This window comes from Phyllostomus hastatus, unplaced genomic scaffold, assembly GCF_019186645.2.
Source record: "Phyllostomus hastatus isolate PE091 unplaced genomic scaffold, TTU_PhHast_1.1 phas_contig_58, whole genome shotgun sequence".
Lineage (NCBI taxonomy): Eukaryota > Metazoa > Chordata > Mammalia > Chiroptera > Phyllostomidae > Phyllostomus > Phyllostomus hastatus.
This window is the reverse complement of record NW_025333916.1, coordinates 32,743,807-32,754,846: the sequence shown is the minus strand read 5'-3', so window position 1 is coordinate 32,754,846 and position 11,040 is coordinate 32,743,807. Positions and strand designations below refer to the sequence as shown.

General features: G+C 46.8%; 1 protein-coding gene across 3 annotated transcripts in view; it reads left to right on the top strand.

Annotated features, from left to right (window-relative positions):
• The first annotated feature begins 48 nt into the window (after positions 1-48).
• Positions 49-11,040, top strand: part of BRD9 (bromodomain containing 9) — a 28,051-nt gene continuing 17,059 nt past the window's right edge. The window contains exons 1-9 of one of the 3 annotated variants that reach the window (XM_045848328.1): positions 49-235; positions 905-1,119; positions 1,437-1,569; positions 2,976-3,036; positions 3,453-3,597; positions 5,745-5,855; positions 6,607-6,719; positions 8,083-8,215; positions 10,043-10,118. In XM_045848328.1, the coding sequence (XP_045704284.1) occupies positions 184-235; positions 905-1,119; positions 1,437-1,569; positions 2,976-3,036; positions 3,453-3,597; positions 5,745-5,855; positions 6,607-6,719; positions 8,083-8,215; positions 10,043-10,118 (1,039 nt within the window). In that variant the 5' untranslated portion in view covers positions 49-183. Of the gene's footprint in view, positions 236-904; positions 1,120-1,436; positions 1,570-2,975; positions 3,037-3,452; positions 3,598-5,744; positions 5,856-6,543; positions 6,720-8,082; positions 8,216-10,042; positions 10,119-11,040 lie in introns of all 3 variants that reach the window. The other 2 variants (XM_045848327.1, XM_045848326.1) reach the window with 2 other exon arrangements.

The window sequence follows — 11,040 nt, the reverse complement described above, 5'->3', positions numbered from 1 at the left end:
CCGACCCGGAAGCGCTCGTGCCGGCAAGCGGCGGGGCCACTTCCGGGCGCGAGGTCCGCTTCCGGCGCGGCCCCTCGACCTCCACAAGCTGAGGCGGGGGGCGAGCCAGGGCCGCGGAGCGGCGGCCACGCTCCGGCCGCTTTCGCTGCTGCCCACGGCTCCGCGCTCTGCCCCACAACCGCCATGGGCAAGAAGCACAAGAAGCACAAGACCGAGTGGCGCTCGTCGTATGAGGGTGAGGCAGCGGGCGCGCTTTGTGACGCCGGGCTGGTTAGGCATTCGCGCGGGCTGGCGGGCGGACAGGCGAGGGTCCCGGGGACGCGCTAAGGATCCCGGGCTCGCGGGCTTTTGCGGTGGGCGGGGTCCCGGGCTCGCGGGGGCGGAGGTTCGAGCTCCGTCGGGTCCACCTCCGAAATCCTGGAGAAAAGCCGAACATGTGAGTTGGCTGGTGTCTGAGTCTCCGGGAGAAGTTCTTACCGGTTTGTCTTCCCGCCTTTCCTTTCCCGTTCCTGGTCCTGCAGCAGCAGTTCGTTACGCGTCAGCGGAAAGCAAGGGGGTGAACAGGGCCTGGGGCTTTGGGGTGTGGGATCGGTCTGCGGGGTCCCAGCTCCTGACCTTGTTGCTTCCACTGGTTTTGTTGCTTTTCCCTCTCCCAGGCTCCTTGAGGTTAATGCAGGGTGAGGGGGAAGGAAGTGGAGAGGAAACAGAAATAACCCTCAGCCACTCTCAGCTTTGCCCCACCGTCTTTCCCTGATGGTTTTAGCGTTCTTCTGCTCCACCTTAGTAGGGCCAATCATCCTCTAGGGCCTCCACAATAACACCCACACATTAGCCAGTCATGCCACCCACCTGGGTGATGTTTTCTCTAAGCATGCACTGGAGGCCACCGTCTCTGTCTCTACAGATTATGCAGACAAGCCCTTGGAGAAGCCCCTGAAGTTGGTCCTCAAGGTTGGAGGGAGCGAAGTGACTGAACTCTCTGGATCTGGCCATGACTCCAGTTATTACGATGATAGGTCAGACCATGAGCGAGAGAGACATAAAGAAAAGAAGAAGAAGAAAAAGAAAAAATCAGAGAAGGAGAAATATATGGACGATGAAGAAAGAAGGAAGCGAAAGGTAAAACAGGGTGGTGGTGGCCACCATGTCTTGGTCCCAAACCCCTGAGGTGGCAGGCAGGAGTGCAGCAGGACTTAGAAAAGGGGGTGTTTTGTTTGTAGCAAAACAGACTGCAAAGGTAATTGCTTCACTTCTGGCTCTTTGTGCATCACTTTTCCCCTGACCCCTGGGGAGGGTCTTTGCAAGGGTGGGAGTCTGGAGTGGGAAGAGTCTCTGAAAGAGAGTGTTTCTCTCTTGGCTTTGTGTTTTCCCTTACAAACAGGAGGTTTGTTTAAAGCTGTTTGCATTGCTCTCACTGCCTTGACTTTGCCTCATAGGAAGAGAAGAAGCGGAAACGGGAAAAGGAACACTGTGACACGGAGGGAGAGGCTGATGACTTTGATCCTGGGAAGAAGGTAGAGGTGGAGCCGCCCCCTGATCGGCCAGTCCGAGCGTGCCGGACCCAACCAGGCAAGTGCTGGCATTTTCAAAGACTTTCTTGGACTATTGGAGTTTGTTACTGTGAAGCAGTGGTTGGTATTGTGTCTTTCAGCTTTTTGGGGAAGCACAGAAGGAAGGAACAGTGTTTTCTCTTCCAAGGCCTCGTGTGAAATATCAGAGGTTCTTGTCATCATCTTTGAACTTCTAGAGCAGGGTTTGGTCAAGTGCTGCTTCTGGTGTTTTTCTTTAAGCCCATGAACTAAGAAGCTCATCATAGATGGGAGGAGGCTAGTGTTTCAAGGACTTCAGAAACACTGGGAGCTGTGCTGACTCTACCAAAGGAGAGCTTCTGGAACACCCTGATCTGTGTGTGGTCACTTCCCTCAGAGGCTTCCAAATGGTCAGGAGGCTTGCTTTTCAGGCGATTCTTTTCTTGCTGGTGGAGGTAGAAAGTATAGTATTGCAATCATGGTGGGGTGCTGTTTTCTGGCAGTACCCTCCCATGAGTGAGTCATTGCCATGGTAAACAGATAGGTCTTGGGGCTGCTGAGCATGTTGGGAAGAATGGGTCAGGTGCAAATAACATTTCATAAATGAATGAATGTGTCTATAAAGTTAGTACAGTCACTGGTAAATTGTAACTTAATCTAACTTGTCTCCTTGATGTTATGCATTGGGTAATCCCCCCGCATTATGCGTGGAGAGCTAATGATCACATGATGTTTTTCTTGGTCGCTCTGAAGAACATCGCTGTTGGGGACCTGCTGGTCTGCACTCATGTTGTGCTTCAGACTTGGTTCCTCAGTGGACAATGGCATTTAGAAACCAAAGTCCAGATGGTGGGTGTAGCCCTCAGTGGACAGAGCTAGGAAAGTCCATTACAAACATACAGCTTCTAAAGGGAACCTAAACTGACATCTGTGTTTACATTCACCAAAAATTATGTTTTTACATGTGTGCCCAGAGATGTAGCTAAGAACTGCAGTGCTCACAATAACCCCTATAGTGTGTATTCTTATTCCAGTTTTACACATGAAGAACGGGCATATCCAGAAGTTTAGGACTCTCAAGTGAAATGATAGTTGGTGAATCCATCAAGTACTATATCCAAAGCCTTTGTTCTTCCTTTCATACCTTATCTGTGATGTATCAGGCCCATTGGTGATAGGGAAATAGATTGATGTTGTTGGTTTAAGGGATTTTGGCACTAGGGATTGGGGACCTATGTGTAGGTGCTCTTTACACCCAGCTGAACTTGGTGGGGGGCCAAGGCTGAGTTTGGTTGACCTTTGTATCCACTTCTTACTTCAACCTTCTTATGAAAATGCTTTGGAACTTGAAACAAATAAGTATGCACAATGAAATTGAAGCACTCCAGTGAAGTGATTTCAGAATCTTTTTGTTCAATTTTATTTTTTTCCTTTTTAAATCATCAGCTGAAAACGAGAGCACACCTATTCAGCAACTGCTAGAGCATTTCCTCCGCCAGCTCCAGAGGTAACGAGTGTTTCTAAAGAGCTTTCATTTCAGGGTATTTGGGTTCTTCTCTGTGAGGTGTTTTTGCCACCACCACCGTTGTGTGTGGAGCAGAGACTTTGCCTACCCTGGAAACACCCATTTTGACAGAACGGGCAAGCACCATTCCAGAGCAGAGCGGGGAGGAGACTGTCAGTGTGGGGGTCAGACAGCTGTGATGTAGATGCCGTGGTTGCAGCCAGGGTGCTAGTCATGGAATTTTTAGTGTATCCAAAAATACCTACAACAATTTTAAAGGGCATGAGTTTTTATTTTTTATTTTTAAGAAATAAACTTTGGTCAACTGTATTAAAATTTTTATGGTGAAGGGTTTTGTATCATTCAGAAATTTAGGTTTTAGGGGTTTCCAGTTTAAATAAAGGTGTTTTTGTTTTCAGAAAAGATCCTCATGGATTTTTTGCTTTTCCTGTCACGGATGCAATTGCTCCTGGATACTCAATGATAATAAAACATCCGATGGATTTTGGCACAATGAAAGACAAAATTGTGGCCAATGAATACAAGTCAGTCACAGAATTTAAGGTAAATTAATTTCAGTTCCTAAAATAATTGTTAGGAAGCTCTGCATTAGTTTATGTCCAGTAAACACTTCATTTATCAGACGTAGGTCATTTCTACTTGCAGGTTTTCACACTTGTTGCTGTGTTTGGGTTGATGTTTCACAAACATCGCATCAGGCAAATGGGTTGGTTGTAGTTTTCTCTGTATTTTGGTCTAGAGCAGTAATTTTCGATCTTTGTTATAACATGGCCCATGTAATTTTTTATTTGATGGACTAAGGGGAAAGAGGTCAGTGGCCCTGACTGTATAGTCAGGTACTGCATGTTTTAAAAATTCTCACGGCACACCAGTGAGCCTTTTTGGCACACCATTTGAAAATCGCTGGTCTAGAAGCTGGCCCGTGTGTTAGCATGCTATTTGAAATGCATTTCTTTCTTTTTAAGTTAAGTGCTGGCTTAAATGAGACATGTTAGGTCAAGCAAAGTTATATCTTATTTGGCCTGGTTCCAGAATAGGTATTTTTAAAAATGTAATTTTCCTGATTCTCAATTTTATTTTATAATAACTGGGAGTTTGAGTTTTTTAGAACAGTAAGTTCTTAAATCCTCTGAATACTTAGCTCTTAACTCTCTTTCTTAGTACTGGCTGTGAGAGGTAGGAATTATTGATTGGTTCCAACACCCTGGGGGAGAATCAAAGCGAATGCTTGACAGCATTGGCAGTAGTATCATTCAGGAGACAACACTAGGCTCCTTTCTTAGGTCTGCTAACTTCTGAAAAACTTGGCTTTTCTGTTTACTGGAAACATCACTGAAAGGGTTTGCTGACCTATAGACGGGAGAAAGGAAGAACTTTCACAGGAGGAAGGAATAGTGCTCCAGGGGGCAAATGGTATCAGTCTCCATGCCCTACAGTTCTCTGTCTTTCCTAACTATGGTCCCCAGTTTTGTCTCTGGCCCAGTGACAAAGCCAAGGTGTGAGCAGTGTCCACATCATCTCTTGTCCTCAAGAGAATGGTTTTTTCTCAAAAAATAAAATTATACAGGTTTCAGGTGTACAATTCATAATACATTATCTGTATGTTGTGTTGTGTGTTTGTGCCAAATTGAGTCTCTCTCCATTTACCATTTATCCCCCCATACCCTCTTCTCCCTCCCCTCACCCCTCTTTCCCTTGGGTGATCATCATACTGTTATCTGTGTCTATGAGTTTGTTTGTTTGTTTGCTTAATTCCTTCACCTTTTTCACCCAGCCCCCAACCCTCTCACCTCTGATGGCTATCAGTCTATTCTCTTATCTATGAGTCTCTATTTGTTTGTCAGTTTATTTTGTTAATTAGATTCTACATATGAGTGAAATCATATGGTACTTGTCTTAAGGACCTGGAGAGCATTATGCTAAGGGAAATAAGCCAGTCAGAGAAACACAAGTCAAGAGGGTGTTCTGAACCCACCACAGTTGGGACCTGTGATGGATGGGGGCTTCATAGCCTCAGTCTCAGCCCTGGGAACATTGGCACAGTGACTTGGTAAGGTCCCCAGATAGCACACACTCTTGGTGTGTGGCTTCACTTGTCATTGTCCATCCTGGTGTCTCATTCACCTGTGACAGCTGTGTGCTAAATAATTTGGTTGGGATGTTGAAATACTGATGTTTCGAATAACTTTTAATATAAATTATTGTTTAGTAAAACATTACTTGAGCTCTCTTCTATATAAAACTAGGATAACTGTAGACAAAATTTTAAATTCCATGGAAAAATCCCAGAGATAGAGCACCTGACTGTGCCTACCCCTCAGCTCATCCCTGGACTTTTACTTAACTCAGCTGTTAGTCCTTGCTCCTATTTACATCCGAGCGCCTCTCAAAGAGAGGAGAGAGGGTTGGAGACAGGAAGGATGCAGAGGGAGCCATCATCTTCCTCAGATGAAATGTACATATTATGCTCAAAAAGAAGTACAGACTTTGTTTCGTGTAAATGGAGATCAGTGAACAAGTATGAAAATTTCTCTGAAAGCTTTAAAGTTATTTTTTTAATCAAGGAGGCAAATGTAATTGTTTTCACTTAATTTTCAGCTCTTCATTTTGGCCTCTTTGACAGGAATCTAAACTCTTTGCTGCTGTGTGGTGTTTCAAACTTGATGAATTGTTTTCTCCTTTTTTTTCAGGCAGATTTCAAACTGATGTGTGATAATGCAATGACATACAACAGGCCAGACACTGTGTACTACAAGTTAGCTAAGAAGATCCTTCACGCAGGCTTTAAGATGATGAGCAAAGTAAGAAAGCCACTAACACCGAGGAGCTACAGAAACGAGAATTCTCCTCTACGTTGTTTATGCCTAAACAGAAACTCACTCACAGTGAATGACATGTTTCCATCTTCCCGTCACTGGCCACGGCATGGACCCCTCTGCTCTAGGGTAGATGCCACAGGCTGTCCTCTCCATGTCCCTCTCCTCCAGGCACTCTCCTCTTTCTCTTCTTGTTCCTGCCCTAGCTGTACAATCTCCTTTAGGGTGGGTAGAACATTCTGGGTCTGTTGATCTCAAGTCTGGGTGAATTTCTCACTGTGTTGCAGCCAGCCTTTTGGGTTTGATTTGTGTGGCTGCCTCACTGAGTCCAGCCGGGCCATCCTGGCCATCCTGAGTGGCTTCTAAGGTCTGTCTTAGGAGCCAGGTTGCATGCGCCACATGTCTAGGACCACTGCTTTTTCCCTGATGAGCCTGTAGGTGAGGTGCAGCCCTGTGCCCTCTGGCCTGTTCCCCTCCGCCGGCTCTAAGTGCTCGCCAGCTAATTGGCTGCACCCTTTGGTGTTGACCCCACCACCACCTCCTGTTGCACCGCATGGAAGATTAGCTGTTAGGCCAGGTGAGGTTGTGGCCATCCCCATCCCATCCCATCGTCATGGCGTCTTGGCTGTGAGGGAGAGGTAAAGTCGTGCTGCTCTGTCCTTTCTGATTCTAGGAGCGGCTGTTAGCTTTGAAGCGCAGCATGTCGTTTATGCAGGACATGGATTTTTCTCAGCAGGCAGCTCTTCTGGGCAACGAAGACACAGCTGTTGAGGAACCTGTTCCAGAAGTTGTACCTGTACAAGTAGAAACTACCAAGAAATCCAAAAGGCCGAGTAGAGAAGTCATCAGGTAAAGAGAAGTGCACTTGCCTGTGGAGTCGGACACTCACCTTGGGAAGGCAGGTGCTCCCCGGGGAGAGTAGGTTAGGGACACCGGCCTATGTTTCTGCCTGTGTCTCTGGAGTAGCTTAGGGGTACACTGCTTGTGCAGCCTGGTGGGAGGAGCATAGCTCCTCACAAGCTTAGATCTATGTTCAGAGGGATGTGGCCATCCTTCCCTGCCCACCTTGAGAGAGAGGTGATCATAGTGTGTGGGTACTGTATGTCACCATTACCACTGGAAAGTATCAGAAGATCATGAGACCCCGCTGTCATTTCTGCAGGAAGTGGTGGTTTGCTCTCTGACCTGTGTTCTCTCTATGTGGACATACCACCATCCTACAGCCAGCACAGTGACTGGTCCTAGAGTAGAGCAGTGTCATGCTAATGGACACAGGAGGCGTAAGGGCTGAGACAGTCCCTCCTGTAAGCACACATGATCTGTCCCAGGTGTGACGCAGTGAGCCCATTTGTTCAGCCCTGCAGCATGCCCTTTGCTCACTGCTGTTCCCACATGTGTCCTATTTGTGAATAGTTTTTGGCCCTTTCTTCTGAAGAAACCTCACGTGCAGAACACATGCTGGTGACCTGGGCTTGCCTGTTCCAGGCTCAGGGAACAAAACTGTCATGTTGAGCAGACAGCATGCATGGCAACATGCACTTCTCACCACGCTCCCTGAGTTCCCTGCTCCCGTAGCTGTAAACTACACAAGAGGAAGGGCTTCCCATAGGCTAAATTACATCCCCAGGCAGGGCTTGCTCCCATGACTCCTTGGAAGTGTCTCACCCACCTACTTCTAGAAACTTCCACAGCAGACATTACCTCCCTTGGATACTTCACCTAGCACCTCTCAACTGTTCGAATCAAGAATTCCATGTGGAACCCGAGGCTGACCTGCTAAAGGCTTGGGGCATCCCTTGGGCCTTGCAGTGAGGGCTGTTCTTCAGCCCAGTGAGCAAGCAGGCTTGTGCTCCTGGCCCTGACTCGCTACCAGCTCCTCAACCCTCCACAGGATTTTTGCCACTTTTTCTAATGGTACCTTGAAAGAGGCTTTAACAATGAGGCTTCTGTCATGTGATGTTTCTTCTTAAAGCAACTGAAATGTAACTGATAGAGAAAGTTTACTCGATTTACACTTACTCTTCATCTTAACGAAAGGGTCTTGTTTTACTGTGGTTAGCACTAAAAGGGAGGAGAGCATAAGTACTCTTTGTGTCACTCCTACTGGGTATTTGTGTGACTGGGGACATTAGGGACTGACTGCTGTGAGGCAGGGGTGAAGTGGTTATGCCGTGTGCCTTGTGGTGACTTTTGCAGTTTTTCTGCCTTGTAGCTGCATGTTTGAGCCAGAAGGAAACGCTTGCAGTCTGACTGACAGCACAGCAGAAGAACATGTACTGGCCTTGGTGGAGCATGCTGCCGATGAGGCTCGGGACAGGATCAACCGACTCCTTCCAGGCAGCAAGGTAGTGCTCCCTGATGGGTGGTGTGTTTTCTGCCAGGACAGTGGCACAGCCCTCAGAGTCAAGAGGTTAATGTCTGGATGTTTCAAGTGTCTAGTCCGAGCTCTGTTGCTGTCATGGGGTGCCTTTGTCACTGGAGGGTCCAGCTCAGGAGTGTGTGCTATAGTCAAGAGTCAGCACCTTTTCCTCACTGGCCATTGTCGCCACTGGCCCCATCTCCTGGGAGGTAAGGGGTCCTCCAGGGACAAGTGCCTGTGTCAGGACTATGTTAACCTCCATCATTTGACAGAGGCTGAGCCCACCAGACTTCTCTGCTGCAGGTTAATTCTTCTCCCCGTGCACTCACATCTTTGTGTGCTGCTGCAGTCACTCGTGTGTCTGACGCAGGTATGGCTGGTGGGAGGGAGCCTGTCCAGTGGGGTGCTGGTCATCAGGAGGTTACACCATCCTTTGAGCATCTCCTCTCTGACATAAGAATACATCCTAGGCCAGCATATCCGGTAGAAATAGTGTGAGTCACGTATGCAGCTTTAAACTTCTTATTCATGCTAACGACACAGGTGAAATTCTAATATATTTTATTTGCTCTGATACATCCAAAGTCATATTTAAACAGATAGTCTGAACTAGAACTTTACAATTTTTTCTAAGTCTGTAAAATTCAGATTATAAAGTACTTTGAAATGATAACATTTTGGATGTTTGGGGTTATATAAATTCTGTTAAGATTAATTTTACCTGTTTTATTTATTTATTGAGCCTGCTAGAAACTTTGAGGTTTCCTGTGGGGCTGTCATTCCATGGGACTTGCCAGTCTGCACCCCTGTTGCACCTTAGCCATGGAATCTGCTGTTTCTCCAAGGAACCCTGCTTCCTAGTGGAGAATGGCGTTTAGAAACCCAGACCTGGGCGCTGTGTGTGGCCCTCAACGGAGAGAGCTAGGAAAGGCCACTACATATATATGACTTCTAGAGGGAACCTAGACTGACATCTGTGTTTACATTCACCAAAAACCATGTTTTTACACTGAACCTCTGATGCCATCTAGTACCACCAAGCCTCTTCTCCTTTTTTTCCTTTCATTTTTGTAATTTCACAATGAGAAACCTGGCTTCTTTTACCCTTAATACACTTATTTGACCAAGGGTAACTAATCTCCCATCCTCCATGCCATGCCCTGCTCACCCAGCTTGGGTCCTGGTTCCCCTCCCAGGCTTGCTCCTCCCACTCAGACATTTGTTCCCTCTACTTGGGCTCCAGCACCTGAACAGGTGGGCACCCTTCTCCACCATCTCCCCACACACACCAGCACAAAGGTGCCTTCTCTTCCTCACTCTCTTCATGGCCTGCAGAGGACGAGTTGGTTTTGTTTGGTGGTTGGTTTTTAAATGGAAATAGCTCCCACATGCTTTAGAGATGGAGACCCTGAACTATTTGTTGGTAACAGGATGTTTGTTGACCAGTGTCTTGTTCTAGCTCATTTTATTGAGGCTTCTGACCTACTGTAAAAAGCTGTTTCTAGGTAAATTGTTTTCTTTCAAAAGCTCTTTTTTAGAAGGTGTTATGAGGAACTTTTCTAAGGAGTTCTTTCATTGCACTCGTGTGCACTTTGTTCGCAAGTGGGTCTTAAACTCCAGGGAAAGGTATGAGAGGGGCCTCTTTCCTTTGTTCATAGAGAAACAAGTGATCTTTGTGACCTTTCAGGATTGTCCAAGCTAGGCCATACTCCTAGGCCTTTATTTTGTTGGAGCTTCAGTAGAAGTCTCAACTGCAAAAGCTGAGGGCTGTCACTTCAGGGGGGACTGTGCACTCAAGCGTGCTTCCTTGCAGATGGGCTATCTGAAGAAGAGCGGAGATGGGAACCTGCTCTACAGTGTGGTCAACACAGCTGAGCCAGACGCCGACGGTGGGTGGCCCATCTCAGGGCTCAGTATCCTTTTTCATCCTTGTGCTGTTCTGCTAACCTCTATTTCTGATCAGTGTTTTAAAACCTTTTAACCTGTGTGTGATGTGTGTTTTCACTGGAGTGCGTGACGCCAGTGGTTAAGTGTAGACGACAAGCCCTGTTCAATTTCCCGCTCCGACACGGCCCCCCTCACCACGATGCTTGTGTGGTAAACAGACTGAGGCTGGTCATCCCGTGGGGGTGGGGGTGCTGCCAGACCGTCTCTGACCAAGGGTCCCTAGGACAGCTAGCAGGACAGGAGTTGCACTCCCGCAGAGCTGCAGGCTCGAGGCTTGACATCCTGATGCTGTCGTGAGGATTTACCTCACACATGCAGTAATGACTCCTTTGGCAGAAACCAGTCCTCAATGCTGCTCTACTCGCAAAGCTTGAAGAAGTAACTGTCAGCTCAAACACAAGTTTTAGAAGAAAAAACCCCAAGTTGATAATTGCATCAAGGAAGATGTTGATGAAGGCATAAATACTGGGTTTTTTTGTGGTCTTTAATAAGCATTTTTATACTTTTCATCTCCTTCAAAAAGATTTCAAAGGCTTGTTTTTTAAAGAAAAGTAAAACTCTGGAACTGAATATGCAGGCATGCACACACACCCAGAGAATGAAGCACTTTTCTTGGCCATGCGCACATGTATGCAGGGCAGCCCCATGGGCCTGACATGCCTGGTGGCATTATTTCATCCAGCCCTTGACACACAGTTTTATTTTGCATTTTCTGATGTATACAAAGTATAAATTCTCATCAGTTTCTTTGTTCTTTAGCCAGAATGAATCATACTGTCTTTATAAGAGAGTAGACAAGTTGATCAGTGGCTTAGTTAAAGAACGTGAAGTAGAGGTTCCAATTAGGGATTTGAAGAACCCTGC